The sequence below is a fragment of the Thyridium curvatum genome (assembly GCF_004353045.1).
Source record: "Thyridium curvatum strain D216 chromosome Unknown NODE_28_length_411853_cov_82.906025, whole genome shotgun sequence".
In the NCBI taxonomy this organism is placed as follows: domain Eukaryota; kingdom Fungi; phylum Ascomycota; class Sordariomycetes; order Thyridiales; family Thyridiaceae; genus Thyridium; species Thyridium curvatum.
This window is the reverse complement of record NW_022156783.1, coordinates 392,380-411,853: the sequence shown is the minus strand read 5'-3', so window position 1 is coordinate 411,853 and position 19,474 is coordinate 392,380. Positions and strand designations below refer to the sequence as shown.

Sequence of the window (19,474 nt, the reverse complement as noted above, 5' to 3'; positions counted from 1 at the left end):
GCGACGGTGGGCGCGTCGCGGCGGGCCGGGCGGGCGCCCGCCGCGAGGGCGAGGCAGCCGGCCGTCGTGGCCGTGCCGGCCGCGTCGTAGCTGTCCTTGAGCAGGACGGGGACGCAGAAGAGCGGGCTGCTGCCCGTGACGTTGCCGGTGGCCAGCAGCTGGGCGTCGAGGGCGTCGGCGGCGTCGAGGGCCGCCGGGTCGAGGCTGACGACGGCGTTGATGGTCGGGTTGTAGGCCTCTATGCGGGCCAGGAAGGCGGAGACGACGTCCCGGCAGCTCGCGGAGCCGGAGAAGAGGGCGCTGTGCACGTCATCTATGGTGGCCTCGAGAGCGTCAAAGGGCGCTGCTGGCAAAGAGGCTCGAGAGCCGTGGATGAGAAGCGCGAGGCCGGCGGCTGCGATCAGTCTTCGAGGTGTTAACCTCGGCCATGTGGTCCTCATGCTGGCCGCGAGAGACACAACCAGAGTTGCGTTGCCCTATGCCGATGCTCGAATCCGTCGTGACAAGGGCTGCATGATGCAACAAAGCCCTACCCTACAGCACCTTGCGGCCAGAGTAGGCCGGATAGTCACTCGAGAGGCACCCCTTATTCTTAGCAACCTAGATCGGATCCGGTCTCGGTACCGTTTTTTTTTTTTTTTGCGGGGTAAGTCACAACTGTGACCGGCCGCCGATAGCGCGACAGGGGTTTGATCCGCCGAGTCGCCGACCCGGACCAACGACTTCCGGCGCTGCGTACATAGCGGCGAATGCAAAGGCGGAGGTGAAATTTCCACATAAGAAGTAGAGGCAGCAGAGATCCAGCACTCCGGAAAAGAGACTCTGGCTTTTGTCGATACTTTTAGTATATGCATAACGCCTGGTGTCTGATCTTGATCATATGCATCAATCAACCGACTTCTTGCAGGATCCTTTCTTCTGCTTTTCTTGAGATAATTTGGGGAAAGAATTGGTCAAGAATCTCAGGAATAACAATCATTCCAGGAATAACAATCATTCCAAGGTTGAAAATACCATAGGGGACAAAGACCAACAGTAGCAAGACTCGGGTCGGGTTTACTACAAGCTCATCATGACTGAAGGTGTTGAGAAATCATCAAGAGCCGACAAGAACAAATAGGAGCAGCGCTGGAAAAAAGGAGCAAAAAAAAGGGATCGGTCAGCCAAGCCGGGATTCGAACCCGAGTCCCCGCCTGACTCTGAGAAAAGCTCGGAGGGCGATAAGTTACCACTACTACACATGGCCGTGTGTGTGACCACTTGACCAAAGAGGTCGTCTTAGTTGGGATGATGGGTGGTTGAAAAGGGAATATAAGGGCTGTTCCCAGAAGTTTGTGCCTTCCCGGGGAGAAAGAGCTGGCTGCAATCCAAGTGGACCTGCCCGTATCTGAGGAAGGAAGCAAAGAGGATAGATACATGGCCTGTGAGAGGGGCAACTGCCGACGACATGGCTGCCCTGGCTACCTAGGTACCCTGGCTGCTTCACAGAGGTCTCATGGAGAGCAGCACGTTGACCAAGAGGCCTCATCAGTAGGAGAGGTATGCTCTGGATATAATAGGTGTCTGGTAGGGTGGCTACAGGAAGCAAACATTCTTCATTGCCTTCTCCTTTTCTTTTCGGTCCCTTTAATAAAGCAAATATGTTGTTTATCAAAACACTACACAATATACAAGGTGACCAATACTCTTTTAGATCTTTTACACCACAGCCTACCGTGATGCTGTTGATAGCCTTAGAAAAGGATTATACACCGCCATCTTGAACAATGTCGCCGAGCTGTGTAAGCAACTCAAAAAGAAAAAAGAAAAAAGAAAAAAGAAAAAAGAAAAAAGAAAAAAAGAGAAAAAGAAAAAGAAAAAGAAGAAAAAGAAAAAGAAGAAAAAAAGAGGAGTTGACAGACTGCAAACAGAAGTACTTGACTATCTATCGAGCTCATCGGATTTAGGTAGTGGGATAACCCTCTCAAGGCAGCCAAAACAAACGCATATTTTGCTCTCTATCTCAATGCCCTTCACACCTTCGTGCCTGAGGTACCACCTACCTACCTAGGTATTTAAAGGCCATTATCTCCCACCGGCAATGTTAGTTTTCTATTTCTCCCTCTCACAATTCCAATTTTCTCCCGCCTGCCACTGCATCATGGAGAATCTGCTGGCAAAGCTGGGAGTAGATGGAGTGAGAAAACTCCAGGCTGCTTCTGCAGCCGATCTCAACGCCATGGTTCTCTTTGCAGGAGACATTTCCCCTCCGACCGAGGAGGTCCTCGACTACGTCACAGAGCTGGATACTCGCTGCATCCTCTATGACCAGCTTCGGGCTTTTGGCAACGAAACTGGGTTGGTGTATCCGGCGCTATTTGCCGTGACTATGGTCGCCCCTGTCTCGGAACTTCGTAGTCTTCTACAAGTTCTCCATGGTTCTACCCCGAACGATCGCCGTATGCTCTTCCGCAATCTCACTTTGGCTTCACATATGGGAATAAAAGACTGTAAGTTACTATCTGTTGAACAACGTTTATCCGCTCTGTAGAAGCCTACCTAAGACTCCTCCCACCTCTATTGCTTAGCCACAGACCTTTAATCAGCCAACCTCTGAAGTCAACTACCTTACCTACTTGCTGCTCTTCCTCATGCAATACTATCTTCCCTTGGATTTCTGATTTTCTTTCCCTACAAATGTTTAGATTAATACTAATCAAGCTAGATCTCTCTAAACCACGCTCTCCCGACGCCCGGCGACTTCTGGCACGGCCACCTGGAATCCATATTGAGCCAGGTGGGTGTCTGAATAGTTGACAGAAGTTCATCAGGAGCTACCTCAATCTTAACAACTAATATCCTTGTCACATCCTTGCCCTAGAACTCGGAAGGGCTATCCCACTACCTAAATCCGATGGGCTTCTGTTAGCAGTCTGTCAACTAATCTGACCATCACTTGCGAGCCAGGAATGCCGATCCCTCCTGTATCAGTGTCAAGGAGTGGATTCTCTGAGAGAGTAAGTTTCTAATCTCTTTTTTGTTAGGCCACATGGCGATGCTTGTTGCAAGTTGTTGATGTGCGCTGTTGCGCACGGACACTGATGGATGACCATTGATGACAGCTGCTGACAGCTCTCAAAGGCTGTGTCATCACCCATCTACACGTTCATACCATCGCATAAAGACCTGTCCTTGCACCTATCATTTTTCTAAATCTACTTTGTGAGGTAGTTATTAATCTTCATATTAGGTTAAAAATCGAGATGGATATCGATGCATCTTTACTGGAACATCTGATCCTGAGGCCGCACCTATCTTTCCCTTCTCAGCAAGCAGCAAGAGGATGTTCGTAAACATCAACGACACGCTTTTACGCTTTTGGGGACCGGAGAAGTCTACAGCATGGCGTCGGGCATATGAGGACACAGAATTGACCCAGTCTGCTAAGAATGGTATCTCGATGAATCGCCAGTTATATTTCTGGTTCGACCAGGCAAGGTTTGCCCTCAAGCCCCTTCGAGAAACCCCGGAGGGAATTATTGTCCAATGGCACTGGCTTAAGGAAACTTTCTTTAAGCCACGTGCTCTAATTGAGCCTGAAGAAACTGTCCAACAGACTGTTCGTTACTCTGGGGTAGAAGATGGAAGCTGGGGCAATAGTTTAGCACATCGACCGAGCGGTGTGGCTATCCAAACTGGCCAGACATTTCTCCTCCCAGCACATGAGCAGATGCCCAGCTGGGATCTTCTGCAGATGCAATGGAATCTTCTTCGTGTTGCAGCTCTTTGTGGAGCAGCTGGTATCACGGATGACTACTACGACTATGAAGATTTGGATGAGCATGAGTATGATATAGCTGTGTGGGCCAAAAAGCGAGCCATCGATGCCGAATGTTGCAATTGCAAGGCTAAGAAAGGTGTTAGTTAGCTTTATAGAATAAGCTACTAGTCATCACTTAGAGAGAGTACTTCATTTATCTCGTTCAGAAACGATCTATCTCTTGTCTGTCTGATGTCTGACAACATATCCGCCTAAGCCGACAAATCACCAAGGCACACAGTCCTCGGTCGAGCCAAGAATTTGTAGACGTCAAGCGGCATTACAAGGTAAGACTAATTTCATCCATTTCTGGTGCTATCCTACTCTCGGGACTTGCTGCCTGTGGGACCGATAAGGGGCGAGTGTCTTCTAAGTGAGCAGCAAGAAGCACTACGTATAGCTACGCAGCTTGGTGATTCGGAGATGTGCCGCCTTTTCGACCATGCTGGCCCCCAAGGGTTGGTAGTGTCCTGCAGTCACGGAGCTACCGGCAGACACACGGCCATCTAATGGACTGACTGTCTGGTTTTGTATCTTCTTCAGGGTTAATTGACTTTGGCGTTTTCCCAACTCCTGATTCACAAACGTGCTCATATTGAGAGTCGTCTTCTCAACATGAAGTGGTAGCTCAGCCAGCCACAAGCTGCAGAAGACTTCGAAGAAACGAGGCCTGTATTTGTCTTGTGCTAGGCGACCTAGGTCAGATCATATTGATTCCCGTTCGTCCTGTCCTACTTACCGACTTGATGGGACCATGAAGCGAATGTATTTGTCGATGATCCGTCTCTTGACGTTATGTGTGATGGTCGTGCCACTGGTAAATTTCATCGCTTTTATTTCGACCCGTATATGCACGCTATGGGAGAATCCAACTCTTTCGCTGAACGCGCCTTGCCTATGTCTGTCCCAGATGCACATATTCTACAACAGGGCCCTTGAGGCCCCTACCTACCACTTTCGAACAATCCTCTGTGCCGCCGTCTTCTTCCCAATCTTCTTCTTTCCAGCCTTCTTCTTTGCGCCCTCCTCCTTTGTAGCCGGCCCCTATGCAGCCTTCTTCTCTGCAGCCTGCTTGCTTCCCTTTTCTGACCCCGGCGGAGACTTCAGCCCCAAGAACACAGCAAGACTGACACATGCAATGCCGACGGCGCCCATCCCGTACGCCGCCCCTCTTCCAGCCCACCAGTAGACACTCGTGAACAACACGGGACCCAGGCCGCGGCCAAGCTGGCCCCAGCTCCGGAGCATTCCGAGCTTGCCTCCTCGCTCGTCTTCGCTCGCCTCAAAGCTGCTAAGAGCGTTGAGATGTGTCACCACCGTGGCGGACGTCGTCGCCAGGAAGGCGGCGGCCACGTAGAGAAGATAGACGTTGTTCAAAAACCCGAGCATTATGAATGCAATCAAGCATGACACAACCCCGATCTTGACGTTCAACAAGGGTGAAAGCCGCCGAGTGACACCTCCTTGGAGAACAGCAGACACGATGCCGACAAACCCCAGAAGCCTGCCATTGTTGGCCGAGGTGTACTGAAAAAGATCGTACGTCATAAACGGCAGAGAGAACTCCATGCCGGAGAAGAAAAGAAGAAAAGATAGATGAATTGCGTTGAGAAGAAAATGCGAATTGGTACGCGGCACCGGTACGGATCGAGTAGTTTTCGCTTTTCCATTCCCCGTGTCAGACGCCCGTTTCGAGGGAAGAGTCTCGGGCAAATAAAAGTAGAGATAGATCGTCTCGGTCACAATAAGGAACAGCGAGAACCCAGCAGCCGTCGCAAACGGGTTGGCCGCAATGGTAGCGAACGAGCTTAGCCAGGCGCCTAGCGCTGGGCCAATGGTGAAGGCAATCGAGAAGCAGGCTCCGATCATCGCCATTGTCGCCGACCGGTTCGCCTCGTCAGAGATGTCGGTTGCCATGGCTGTCGTCAACTGTATGTTGCCCTCAGATAAGCCCCCTACAACTCGCGAGAGGAGGAACGTGCGGAAGTCGACGGCCATGACCCAGAGGAGCACCGAGAGGATGTTGCCGGCCATGCTAGCGAGCAATGCTGTTCGTCGTCCATGGCGGTCAGACAGATGGCCAATCACTGGCGATGCGAACGCTTGCAGAAGCCTAAAGCATTGTGTTCACGAGCAAATTAGGGGCTTGTTCCATCTTGCGGTCGTCTTGGGGCGTGCGCGACTCACGAGAACATGCTGCCGAGAGCACCTCCTAGCAAGACGATGTCATATCGAGTGTCGATGGGCCGAGCAAAGGCTGCCTTGTACGCGTTCAGATATCCCAGTATACGAGAGAGCACGGTCGGGGATGCACCGGGGGTTGACTCGGCGGGAGCTTCGATATTTCGGTAGAACTCCAGGAGCCTGGGAAAGAGAGGAAGGATAAAGGTGAACGATATCTAGCACACCGTTAGCAATGCTGCAGCTTCTCCGCCACGTCGAGCCAGGAGGGATGGAGCTGTACCAGATCCAGCAGCAAAGAAACTATAATGACCCTGACCACCTTTTTGCGCGTGGCGGGATCAATGTCGAGCGCCGCCATTGGAGTTGCAGCTCGCGATATGCGCTGTGTGGTTTGCTGTATGCTGTTTGCGGTTTGCGACCTGCGCTGGTTGCGATGACATAAATGATGAAACTAAAAACAGCTGGCTTGTCCGTGGCGCGTGGTGGGATGAAACGGAAGCCTCGCCTTTATGATGGAGACAGCATTCAAACGTCGCTGGAACATGGAGACTCCATACCTGAGCAATGCAGCCGGAAGAAGAAGAGCAAGATCTACCCAGACTGGAAGGACTGATTTGTAAAGGAGAGGTGTTGTGTCGCCAGATCATCAACATCCCATTCCCGGTCTGGACGGAAGTCGCATTGGTCCACTGTTTGAGAGCCACAGGAGCGAGCTTCCCACGCACAGCGGCGGCTGATTTGACGCACTACGGAGGGGTGACATGCGTTTCTGGAACCATTCGAGCCCACTAATACCGACCCATGGGCATGTTAGCGCTCCCCTCCAGCTCTTTCGGGAACCCACTTTCATTGGCGGCGGCTAAACCAACGGAGCACACCCACGGCAAGTGATCTTCAGGTACCGTGTCTTCAACTGAACCTCCCTACGGTACGTCCATTACCTATTTCGTTAGGTATGATGGGACGCTCTCTGTCAAAAACGTGGCAGGGATGCCAGGTGCTCAGGATTCAAGTCTTTTTATTGTCTGTGCGACCATGTTCTTCATCTGTGTCCACCTCGTGCTGAGAAGCTCCCGTTGGCTGGCGTCGCCGACATGACTGCCGCCGATCCTGTCCAGGGTTTGATTGATGGAGCTGGTCAGCTTCAGGAGAAGCTCCTCCAGCAAGGCGTCTACTTTCGCTTGCGATGCCTCGCCGTCGTCTTCGGCATTGACAAAGCTGTTGAACTGCCCGGGAGTACAGCACAGAAGGCGCAGGGCGACCTGAGTCCGGTGACACCCGGCCGTCTCTGCGTCGAGCATGTACTGCCCCAGGAAACCCACCTCTTCCAATTCTACTTTCTGCTTCTTGGTCAGACGCGGCAGGATGACCTCGTCCAGGCACACCTCGTCCCACCGGTTGTCGTCCAGCACGAAGCCGTACTCGACAAAGAGAAAGTCGTTGGAGTGAGCCCCATAACTTATGTGAATCTCCTCTCCAGCATGGTACTCCCGGTTGGCGGTGATGGCGAAGCCGTCAGTCGAGAAAGACACATTGCAGCCTTGATCGGCGTGGTTGAGAAGGTCGGCAACAGGCTGCAGGGCCATCCGGTCTTCCCGGGCCCGTTTCTCCAATGCCGGGGTGGTGTAATAAAAAGTACGTGTGTTCACGAGGAGCCAGTTGTACAGGTAATGCTCCCTCTCGACCTCGGGATAGGCTGCTACTACCATGTCCCAGTCCCGTTGGAACTTTGTCTGCTGCTTCCTTAGTAGATCCGCCGCCCGCTGGGGCAGCATGGCCTGAAGCTCCTCCGGCCACAGGATGGGCACGCCGGCCTCAAAATCAGCCTTGGTGGGAAGTGCGGCGTTCCAGACATCGTATACAGAGCTCTGGTCCAGGGCTAGATCTGCAGCGAGGAGGCCGTGGAGTGTGATGTCACGAGGCAAGCTCTTGGATATCGCCTTGGGAACCGTGTGTAGTGACCGAAGGACCGGAGTGGGCACGCTGAGGACCGTATCTCCCGCCTAGGTGGAAGTCAATATGTGCTCAAAGAATCATGCGTTTGGGAGGGTGGAGGCCAGGCGCGCCGGCTAGTTTTACCGTGACAGTGTGGGTTGCGATGACGCCGGTGCCACGGCCGGCGATCCGCTCCGGCCTGATGCCGTTGAGCACGACTCCCTTGGCTTCGGCCCAGTTGATTAGGTTCTCAAGGGTCTCCATGGTTCGAGGGAGGCGCCTCGGCCGAATATGGTCGCGTGGTGGGTTGAGTGTGCAGAGTAATCTGGTGCTCTCCCACTCGCAGTCGCGCACCAGACTCCCAGTCCCAGGGATGTCTTGGCCTGCACCGGGATAGTCGAGTCCGATGGATCGGGAGGCGTGGTTACCTAAGAGGATGGACCCGGAAAGATGTTCCCTCGCGACGATATTGCCGTAGGATGGATAGCTCGGACCAGATTGCACCTATCCAGTACGGTACTGGCCTGGAGACTGGTGGCTGTTCTCGCCAAGCAGTGATCCAATCCACGGGATGACTGGCTCGTGGTGGGACAACCTTACTTACCTAGGGACGCTAGTCAGCCGTGGCATTTGCGCGCCGCAGCAGCAGTAAGGATGTACGCATCGAGCACGGCAAACAACGGCCCCCCAAGATATTCTGACGATACCTACCCCTCCATTGCCGATCCACGCTCGAAATCCCGGCCCAGCCCGACCTCTTTCCGCGACAAAACCCGACCTCACGATCTGACTTGCGGAGAAATGGACATGATGGAAGCGCTAGCGAGATGGTGGAAGATGGAGAAAGGATCCAATAGGCATTTCACTGCTGCACCTCTACGGCAATTGGCTGTTGTTAGCCGGAGCATCATGACATTGCTACCTGTAGGTAGCTGATTCGAATGTACAGTGCCCGTCTCCCCTAACAGCCGCCTAACTTTCGGGAAAACCCCCACCCTACCCAGGTTCTGCACCAGATGGACGCCCTGGTGCCCAGGTGCTTCTTTTCAGCTCCCTAGAAAATATTATACAAGTCCTTTACGACATAGGGCTTCGTCCCAATCGCCAATCTACCGAGTAAGTAGCAGAAAAGAACGCAGATCGCTTATCGCTCACCTCTCTTCATGTTGTATTGTATAAGAATATATGGGTACACACACATGCACACACAAAACGCCTCAAGTATCCCCTAACACCTCTCAACATGAGGAAAAGCGCTTAAACCGAAAGCGGTAGTGTAGCCTGCCAGTTTGTACGGATGCCAGTGGCAGTCTAGGCGATTCTGGGTAGTAGTCGGGCTAGCTTGGTAGGCTGGACGATAGGCCCAGGATACTGACTAAGAGAAAATACCTCAGAGGCCTGGCATGACGTTTCTCTCAGGTAACCCCTCAGCATATCGGCCAGCTTCCACCCCACCTTGTGTAATATCTGCGTTCGATCTGTTGGCGTGCTCTTCTCAACACACGATCTCTCGCAACACACAAAACATACCATACCTCCCTAAACCTAATTTTCCCTCTTCCTCGATCGGGCACTCTGAAGCATCTTTCCTTGCTCTTCACTGCCAATTCCGCACATCTTGTGTAGACACAGATCTTGATTGCTACTTCTCAGTCCTTATCAAACCGCCACAATGGGTCTTATGAGCGAGCTCAACCTGAAGCCGGGTGTCATCTACGGCGAGGACGTCCGGAAGGTATGCAAATAGCTTCAGATAGACTGATTTGTTGTGAGTTATAATTCTTGCTGACAATCCCGAAAGGTCTTCCAGTACGCCAAGGACAAGGGCTTCGCCATCCCGGCCATCAACGTCACCTCCTCCTCCACTGTGTAAGTGGGCGAATGCGATACCTCCGGACTGCCGTTAGCCGGATCCCTTGACTGACAAAATTTCCTCTCCTCTACAGTGTCGCTGCCCTCGAAGCCGCCAGGGATTCCAAGTCTCCCATCATCCTCCAGACCTCCCAGGGAGGTGCTGCCTACTTCGCCGGAAAGGGCATTGCCAACAGCGCCGAAAAGCAGGAGGCTTCCGTGGCCGGTGCCATTGCTGCCGCCCACTACGTCCGTTCCGTTGCCCCCGTCTACGGCATCCCCGTCATCCTGCACACCGACCACTGCGCCAAGAAGCTCCTGCCATGGCTCGACGGCATGCTCGACGAGGACGAGCGCTTCTTCAAGGAGCACGGCACCCCGCTGTTCTCCTCTCACATGATCGACCTGTCGGAGGAGGAAGTCAAGTACAACATTGACACCACTGCCAAGTACCTCAAGCGCGCTGCCCCCATGAAGCAGTGGCTCGAGATGGAGATCGGTATCACTGGTGGTGAGGAGGATGTAAGTCTGACCAGGACTGCCCGGCCGTTCAGCGCGGATACGTGACTCTGACATTACTTACTAGGGTGTCAACAACGAGGACGTTGACAACAACTCGCTCTACACCCAGCCCGAGGACATCTGGTCCGTCGTTGAGGCTCTGCAGGCCATCTCCCCCTACTTCAGCATTGCTGCCGGTTTCGGCAACGTCCACGTATGTTGACCCTCAAACCTTCGGAGGGTCCGTCTTTAGCTAACGATCTGTAGGGTGTCTACAAGCCCGGCAACGTCAAGCTTCACCCTGAGCTGCTTGGCAAGCACCAGGAGTATGCCGTCAAGAAGCTGGGCTCCAAGGACAACAAGCCTGGTAAGTGTGCTCTGGCGCAACTGCATTCAGTCTTTGTGTGCAACACCAGCAATCCTTGCTAATCTCAGCACCATAGTCTTCTTCGTTTTCCACGGTGGCTCCGGCTCCTCCGTCCAGGAGTTCCGCACCGCCATCTCCTTTGGTGTCGTCAAGGTCAACCTCGACACCGATCTCCAGTGGGCTTACCTCTGCGGTATCCGGGACTACGTCACCAAGAACATCGACTACCTCAAGACCCAGGTTGGCAACCCCGAGGGTGCCGACAAGCCCAACAAGAAGAAGTACGACCCCAGAGTCTGGGTTCGCGAGGGTGAGAAGACCATGAAGGCTCGCGTTGTGCAGGCCCTCGATGACTTCAACGCTGCCAACGTCCTGTAAGCAGGTGGGCATGCACGTAGCCGGCAGGCTATGAATTCGACATGATATCACTGTCGAACATAAGCGCCATTCGTGTCGTTGAATTGCATTGTTCTCATGATTTCGAGTGTCCGAATGCCGAGGAGTTGGTGGGAGGAACTCGGGTATCAGGGGATGACATGAAAGGAGATAGATACCCTGGGGTCAGAAAAAAAAACACAATTACTTCTGCTCAAATAGGCTCAAAATAAAAGATTGTACATATCTGTTTTTGTTCTCCTTCCTTTGCGGTACATCCACACGACGAGCATGGGTTTGGAACTTGCCCTCGTCAAGGCCAACATGGCCATTGCGGTGCTTTCAAACCCTTTACACCGAAAGCACATATCCCTCCCAGCACTTACACCTTTGGCAGACGACGGCGTCTGATAGCTCATTTTCACGGCCCTAGGTCAATGACATCGAGGCCAGGCGGTTGATGAGTGTCAGTGTGGCCCGTTGTCCTCAACAGGCAATGTGACGTCTGCTGCCCACCAAGACGAGCATTTCGCTGTGGTGCTCAGGGACGGTCTGCGGTTGATGAGAGTGAATCTGGTTTGCCGGTAGGAGTCTGCACGACTCTGCGGTCCTGTAAGCACGGTTGATCATTGTGTCATGCTCATGTTTTGCATAAATCCTGCCCAGTCCGAGCGTGCTGCTTCTCCTCGGAAGATTATTGCTTAACTGCATATCTTATGAACGAGGGCCGCCCGGGAAAACTTGGTAGGGAGCCTGGTTCTCTCCGCATCCTCTTCCCTCACACCACAGCGAATTCAAACACAATCGGGGGTGGTGTGTTGAAACATATTGATGATCATGATGGCCGAGCGATGCTTAGAGAGTGTGAGATTTTCGATTTTGACACGAGTTACCACAACACCATCAGTCGCTTAGCTTCCTGCAGGGACACAGTCGACCTTCGGGAAACCGGTAGTATTCATCGAGGCTATCGTCAATGGTCAGACGCAGGTACCGATCCGATGCGACGTGAGTGCGCACACGATCCAAGGCACGCAAGCAAAGGTTACATCAGCCAGCTCAACGGCATAGCCAAGTGTGACGACCCTGGGTGGCTGCATCATCCGCGACCCGGCATCGTGGTGGTTGAGCCGAGCTGTCCTCGAGTCTCCTGGAAGCTGTGCTTTTGATCTACAGGTTTTCCCCCTTCCCTTTCTCCTCTCTCGCATCAGTCTTTCAGGCCCCAGGCCCGAGAAACGAACACTCTCCCGTCTCGTGCGCTGATGATGATGACCGGCAAGAGCGGCTCGATATGAGGCCAAGCAAGGACTCACTTAATTGCCAAAAGGGTTTTGGACCGAGGAGCAGTTTAGCCGTCGAGAGAGACGGGCAAGCCTCGACCAACCACCACTTTCCATGTCTCATCACCTACTTTATTTTTGGGTCTTGCTTTGTCCGACCTCGACGACTGGGATGCTCAGGCAATTGCCTAGGCCGGGCAGGGCAGGGCAGACCAGCCCAGACCAGACCTGGCCTTACGAGCTCTTCCTGCCCTCTACCCGCGTCATGCTACTACTGAGCCGGCAGGCATGACCATCCACCAACAAAGAGGATGATTCAGCCTGTTGCTGTTATTGAGAGTAAACAGCGTCATTTCGTCTCTGGTCAAGCCTGCTGCTCCTGCCCCTGACCCTGACCCTGCCCAATCTGACCTGTTCGCCTGCCTTGCTTGCCCTGCCTTCACCAGCCAGGAAACTTCATAAGGCGCCGCATCCTCGCCCTGTTCTGCTCTCAATCCTTCTCTCCTCCTCTTTTCTCCATGTCTTCTTCCTCCTAAGAAAACACCATCAGACACTCGCTCTCGTCACTCGCTACTATCCTTGCTCCCCATCTCCTTAGGCATACAGTTGTGTCTACGCAGGAATCTCTCGCTCAGCTCCTCAGGATACTCTGCCCATCATGAAGACTTCTGCTCTCGCTCTCCTCGCCGCCGTCAGCTATGCTGTGGCCGACGAGGATACCTGGCCGCACAAGCCTCCACCGGAGGACTGGAGCACCACCATCCGGCTGCCCAAGCCCACCTGGCCTGCTCCTCCTCAGAAGTGGACCACGAGCACGGTCTACACCACGTCGACCAAGACCATCACGAGCTGCAGCGCCATCGTCACCAACTGCCCTGCTCACAGCACGGTCGTGACCACCGTCGTCATCCCCGTGAGCACCACGGTCTGCCCCGTCACCGAGGTTCCGCCGCCTCCCCCCGCAACCGAGATGCCTCCTCCACCGCCTGCCACCTCGGTCCCTGTGGCCAAGCCTCCTCCGGCAAGCCCTCCTGCGGCCAGCCCCCCGGCGGCCAGCCCACCACCCGCGGGCATCAGCATCGGCACTCCCGTGGCTCCTCCGCCGGCGCCGGCCACCTCTGAGGCTGTCGTGCCTCCGGCTCCCAAGCCGACCCCGCCCGTTGTTGTCGGCACCGTCACTCCTCAGGTCCCCAAGCCGACTCCCTCGGTTGTCATCGCCGGTGCTTCCAACCTCAAGCGTACCGGTGCCGCTCTTGCCGCCGTCGCAGTTGCTGCCGCGCTCATCTGAGCGTCTTGCCGTTTCTCAATCTTGGAACGCTGCCCAATCACGACGCCGAGGCGGACAAAGACTGTTCATGGCTGCATGGTGGATAACGGACTTTTTTCTTCTTCTTTCATTTCACACCCTGCTACATCTTACCATTTTTGTACGAGAAGCTCGAAAATCTTGAGAGTTGATCAGGGCATCATGACGCTGTAATTTTTGATTCTCTTTTGTTACTTCTCTGTGGAAATCATATTTGGTGTACGGAAGCCATGCATGGAAGCGGCTTGCGTCATGGGTTTTAATCTGCCTTGTTTGGGCCTTAGCAATATACACAACCTAACAATACACACAACGAGGTCATCGCTCCTGCAGCTAGGTAGCAAATGAAAGCCATCTTGCCCATAGGTGTCGTCTGTCGGACATCAGACAGACAAGAGACAGATCGTTTCTGAATGAGATAAAGGAAGTACTCTCTCCAAGTGATGGTCAGATTAGTTGCGCGGACTGTTAACAGAAGTACTCGACTATCCATCGAGCTCATCGGATTTAGGTAGTGGGATAGCCCTTCCGAGTAGGATGTGACAAGGATAAGATTGAGGAGATTGAGGTAGCTCCTGATGAACTTCCGCCAACTATTCAAACACCCACTTGTCTCTCTTAGGTGGCAGCCTAAGACTCTTAAAGTAGTGGGCTCCGGTATTCCGAGATGATCAATGTTCTAGTATGCCATGAAATGGGAATTTGAATTCATTTTAGTTTTCTAGAACGTTCGCTGTAGTCCATACAATACCTACTCCTTAAGGTAGTAAGATACCTAGGTACCTAATAAGCAGATGATTGTAACGGACCAGGCTCAAGTGCCCTCAAAGCGCCTTCTGCCATCAGCCCGACACAGCAATTCTTTATGGGTGAGAATGCAATCAGTCAGGCTGCTCCAAGGATGGGTGTTTGTGCTTCTTTTTCTTTGGTTGCACTGCTTGGAGGGGCTTGAGGCACCCCTGGTGCCAACCAACGTCGGCTGCGTGGAGGTTGACCTGGACCAACACCCACTTGGCGCCGCAACAAGCACGCGAGCCAAAATTCGGATCCCATCTGTTTGCGAGAAAACAAACGCACCCACATCGCGAGTATCGATCCCGGCCGAGCCTGCTAGCGTGGCGACAGCAGTGGAGTTGCTTTTGATACCATGTCAGCTTCAGCTGTGCCAGGCGACAGCTTCCGTCAGAGGCTTCGAGAGAGAGTCAACCGATTCCGCCGCAAATCCAATAGTTCGTCGAAAAACGCCGAGAGTAGCTCAAGGTCAAGGAACCCAGGCAGTGGAGACGGTAGCTCAAATGCGCTCGCAGTTACGGCCAAGTGAGTACATGATCCTGTGCGGCCCTATCGTGCTGACCAGATCGGCAGCTACCTAGCCTACCGTCAAAACCTTGATGGCCCTGGACAAACAACCGTGGCCGGGGGAGATGTCGTTGAGCCCGAAGTTGAGGGGGAGACGCCTATTCCGCTGCCGCCTTCATTGGACCTTCAAGTGAACGTCTCTGTCGATGGATCGAATCTTGACATTGCTGTTGAGGCGACCAAGGTCCCATCGGATCTTTGGACCGCAGCATACCGCGACGCAGTCGACAGCCTTGGAAAAGATATAGACATTGCCATTTTGAAGGGACACAATGTCGCCGAGCTGTTCAAGCAACTCGAAAAGATGGACAAAGACACCACCCAGGAGTCTGTCTTTCTGAGGGGCGTGAAGTACTTGCAGTCTCTACGAGTGCCACTGGAGCGATTCAAGCTCGCGCTGGATCTAGCGAGTCCACTAACAAGCATCGAGCCCACCACCGCAACCGTCTTTGGCGTGGTCAAAGGTGTAACAGCGGTAAGTTCATGGGCCAAATGACAGAGGTGTTACGATGTACTCACTCGAGCCTGTCATAGCTTGCCATCAGCTTATCGACCGCCGATCTCGAACTGGCCAAAAAGATAGGGGAAATGCTCGAGCAGCTGGCCTACATTGATGATTGCGACACGCTTGGACAAAGAACGAACAAGGAGGACATACATAAGGTAGAACCTCGCCTAGAACTGTCTGGATATGCTCCCTTACATGACACAGGCGCTCGTACTTGTCTATCGGAAGCTCTTGGAGTTCTACAACACTGCGTTCGAAATATTGACCAGTAGCAGCGTGAAGCTGGCCATGAAGATGGTTCTGAGTGACGGGCGTCTACCAGACATTGTCAGCGACTTTTTGCGACATGCCGACCTTCTTCGAAAGCTTGTGGAGAAAGCGACCTGGGAGATTGTTGAGGATGTCAGAGCCATGTTATATGACCATGAGAGTATGTATCATCATCCTTCATTATGGTGTCTATTTGTGTCTCAGTTCATGTATATGATGAGAAAGGAAAGAGGGAAGAGAGTGTGTATGCTAACATGCTCCTTAGTTGCAAGTTGGTTAGGCAATGGGAAGATGAGCCGACAGAGCCATCACCATGCTTATCTGCAAGAGATTCGAGTCGACAAGGCTTGCGAATTCTTGCTCGCGGATGCCGCCTTCATTAAATGGTACCACGGAGTCGATTCTCAACAGCTAGCAATTCTGGGAGACATGGGGTCGGGGAAATCAATTGCCATGTCTTTTCTTATAGACGAGCTGCGTCGACGCAACGAGCATGAACTCCCTCAGCCAAAGATCTGCTACCACTATTGCCAGAATGACGGGACTGGTCAGCCAATTTACGTGTTCTCCGTCCTCATCCTATCACTCCTCGAGCAACTTCCCGGCTTGAAGAAGACCTTCTTCGAATGGTACAAACGAACTATGGCCTCCGGAACCGAGCCTGCGACGAATTTCAAGACCTTGGAAGAGTGGCTGCAAAACACCCTAGCAACACTCGACCGTCCCCTGATTTTCGTCATTGACGGTCTGGACGAATGCGACAGACTGTCGCGGAATCGCCTTGTGAAATCGATGAGAAACATGACAGAAAATGCCCCGAGGCTGAAGATTCTACTCTCTTCCCGTCCTGAAGAGGAGATCCTAGAACAATTGAACGGCCTTGATAAGATTGCTATGGGATCTGATCCCGCCCGGGATCGCCTCATTGTGGAAAGGACAGTCGAGACTCGATTGTGCTATTTGTCCGACGACGTCAAAGAGCTCGTTATACACATCTTGTCCCGTTCGGCACAGGGAAGCCCAATATGGACGAGGATGATAGTCGAAGTCATCGAAGTCCGTGCAATCAAGGCGATTGGGCCGATGCGCGCCTTCTTGAAGCGAATACCCCAACCTAGGCAGCTTTCGGAGCTTTACGCCAACTTGTTTTCGCGCTACACCTCGGACGATCCCGAAAACCAAAGGCTGGCTTCTACGGCATTGGGGATACTCGCCGTCACCAGAAGGCCGCTGAGCATACTAGAACTTGCATGGGCTGTGGCCTTGGGCGCCTCGCACGACACAGCTTCTACTGTGGACGCTCTTGCCGATCTGGTGGATCACCAAAGAATCATGAGTTTAATCCAGCCTTTTGTCGCTCACGTCGACTTTGGTGACATGACGAAGCGCCAGGTGAAACTTGCTCACCAGTCGGTGAAGGAGTTCATCATTGCGTCGTGGGCACCAGATTGGTCCAGCAAGCCAAGTCTAGTCACCTCAACGCCGCCTCCAGCCCTTGAGACAGTCGCGCAGCAGCATACTCAGAGTCTAGAGGGACACCTATTGGCGACATGCATCCGATATCTTCTATTGCCTGAAATTAACCAGATCAATCTGTTCTCTGAAGAGCGCTTAGCAATTGAGGAACTACCCCAGGATCCTGAACTGTTCAAGGAAAATCGCGAGCCGAACGACTATGATCATTACTGCTCTTGGGAAGTGTGGGAAGCAAGCATGGTGCACTACGACCCGACCGAACGCGGTTTCGGTGGGCTGTTTGTATACGCTTCTTGCCATTGGATCGAGCATTTCAGTATCGTCACGAGTGAATCCCACCTACCAAGACTGAACGACGTGGAGCTCTTGTGCCAGGCCGGCTCGACTCGGCTGCACAACTGGACCGCGCAAAACTGTCGCCCGGATTGTGCAATCAAGCCCAGGTTCGAATTCGACAGCGCCCTGTATGATCCACTCAGCATTGCTTGTCTCTACGGCTCAGAGGCCATTATCCAGCGTATACTTGAAAACTCAGACCTGGACGGCCATGCGTTCCTCCCTCGCCCACTCCTGGGTGCCGCAGATCAGATTATCAAGTACGGTGATTTGCCCAGACTCAGACTGCTCTGGGCGAGCAGGGCCGGCCACCAGCTTTACACCATGGACTTTTTCCAATCCGTTTTAAGACAATGGTCGAGAAGCCCCTCTGAGAAGCGTCGCGGGGGGTGGGAAATGGTGTTCAGCTTCCTTGATGATGTATACGAGACGATGATCAAGGAGCGATGGGGCCATACGCTCTTGCGCCTGGCCGCCACGACGGGCTGCATGCCAATGATCCGGCGGCTAATGGAGGCCGCTCAGCACCAGCCGCAGCTCAGAGCCGAGCTGCTCGAGGTGTCCCAATCTGATCATGGCTTGATTGGAGCGGCCGTTTTGGGTAACCACGCCGATGTTGTGGGATATCTTTTAGAGCAACGAGGTATCGAAGCGCACCTCCAGTGCCGCAACGCGAGCGGAGAAAATGTACTGCACCTGGCATCTCGGCACTGCAATCCTGCCATTTTCCAACAGCTGGTGCCCCTTCTCAAGGATAGCTTGTATCAGAAGGACCAACAGGGTGACACGGCCCTAATCCGGATTGTTGTGAGCTCCTCGGCCTCGCAGAACCGATGGGAGTCGGCGCGGATCCTGCTCTCGGGACTTGCTGCCTGTGGGGCCGATAAGGGCGAGTGTCTTCTAAGCGAGCAGCAAGAAGCTCTACGCATAGCTACGCGGCTTGGTGATTCGGAGATGTGCCGCCTCTTCGACCATGCTAGCCCGTAGGGGTCGTTAGTGTCCTGACTGCGAGGAGCTACGGGCAAACACATAGCTATTGAATGGACTGACTGTTTGGTTTAGTATCTTCTTCTGGGCTACTTAGCTTTGGTGTTTTTACAATTCTTATCATGGTTACCTCCTGGTATATAAATGTGCTCATATTCAAGCTGTCTTTCCAACATAAAGTGGTAGCTCAGATTAAGCTCTTAGTTTGACAACACAGCGGCGCCCTCAAGAAAGGGCCCGGAGCCTAACATTATACCTCAAACACAGCCCAGAATCTTCTTTCTTAGAACTGCACGATTGACATGGTTTAACCCCCCCCTCCCAACCTGGCTGCCAGGACTCCTGCCACAATGCCGTGCTATCACGAAGTCTACCGTATTGGGACTTGAGCCCCAAAATGGCACTGCAAGGCAAAAACAGATGTGGCAGCTTTACGGATCTGCCCAGCTGCCTTCCACCGTCATTCATCGGCCAGTCGAGACGACCCAAGCAAAACTCTGGATCAACTCTGCTACCTCTGGTGCCAGAGGCCCGCTATAAAGTCTGACGTGGATATGACGAAGTGAGGGTATATCTCCGAGCCGGGCGTCTATTTGCGACAACGCCTCCCGAACGCACTGTGAATTCTTCGAGTCGTGGCTTGTCGCAACCAGGCCCCGAGAATTCTGACCGTACATAAACATCTCGAGCGTTGTCAGGTTCGAACACCTCTCTTGGAGAAGACGGAGCACACATGAGTCATCTTCTTGAAGTGCGGCACCCTCTGCGATCGGAAAATTGATGCATATGTGAGTCAGATAACTTGCATTCACTGATCCGATACGGTCGAGGAAAGACCGTAAGAGATTGGACTGGTTCTGGGCGGTATCGACCAAGACAAACTGATGCGACTCGTACAGCGTTACGCTGGCCTCAGAGTATAGCTGCCGGTTGGTGCGCA

At 53.2% G+C, this 19,474-nt stretch overlaps 6 protein-coding genes across 6 annotated transcripts; 5 read left to right on the top strand and 1 right to left on the bottom strand.

Annotated features, from left to right (window-relative positions):
• Positions 1–419, top strand: E0L32_005480 (uncharacterized protein; the record flags this gene model as incomplete). Its single annotated transcript, XM_031140006.1, has 1 exon — positions 1–419. A coding segment is annotated over one exon (419 nt), but the record flags the coding sequence as incomplete, so codon positions are not given.
• Positions 420–2,140: 1,721 nt separating this feature from the next.
• Positions 2,141–3,907, top strand: E0L32_005479 (uncharacterized protein; the record flags this gene model as incomplete). Its single annotated transcript, XM_031140005.1, has 4 exons — positions 2,141–2,489; positions 2,705–2,776; positions 2,947–2,996; positions 3,230–3,907. The coding sequence occupies 4 exons, from the start codon at positions 2,141–2,143 to the stop codon at positions 3,905–3,907; spliced, it is 1,149 nt and encodes a 382-aa protein (XP_030996226.1).
• A 936-nt stretch (positions 3,908–4,843) lies between these two features.
• On the bottom strand, positions 4,844–8,182 carry E0L32_005478 (uncharacterized protein; the record flags this gene model as incomplete). The annotated part of the gene is made up of 4 exons (XM_031140004.1): positions 4,844–5,912; positions 5,987–6,198; positions 7,018–7,986; positions 8,063–8,182. The coding sequence occupies 4 exons, from the start codon at positions 8,180–8,182 to the stop codon at positions 4,844–4,846; spliced, it is 2,370 nt and encodes a 789-aa protein (XP_030996225.1).
• Positions 8,183–9,590: 1,408 nt separating this feature from the next.
• E0L32_005477 (uncharacterized protein) lies at positions 9,591–11,015 on the top strand (the record flags this gene model as incomplete). The annotated part of the gene is made up of 6 exons (XM_031140003.1): positions 9,591–9,653; positions 9,720–9,787; positions 9,865–10,291; positions 10,356–10,484; positions 10,538–10,637; positions 10,714–11,015. 6 exons carry the CDS (start codon positions 9,591–9,593, stop codon positions 11,013–11,015), a joined length of 1,089 nt encoding a protein of 362 aa, XP_030996224.1.
• A 1,935-nt stretch (positions 11,016–12,950) lies between these two features.
• On the top strand, positions 12,951–13,580 carry E0L32_005476 (uncharacterized protein; the record flags this gene model as incomplete). The annotated part of the gene is made up of 1 exon (XM_031140001.1): positions 12,951–13,580. One exon carries the CDS (start codon positions 12,951–12,953, stop codon positions 13,578–13,580), a length of 630 nt encoding a protein of 209 aa, XP_030996223.1.
• Positions 13,581–14,745: 1,165 nt separating this feature from the next.
• On the top strand, positions 14,746–18,534 carry E0L32_005475 (uncharacterized protein; the record flags this gene model as incomplete). The annotated part of the gene is made up of 5 exons (XM_031140000.1): positions 14,746–14,915; positions 14,964–15,432; positions 15,492–15,620; positions 15,670–15,895; positions 16,001–18,534. The coding sequence occupies 5 exons, from the start codon at positions 14,746–14,748 to the stop codon at positions 18,532–18,534; spliced, it is 3,528 nt and encodes a 1,175-aa protein (XP_030996222.1).
• Positions 18,535–19,474: the final 940 nt, after the last annotated feature.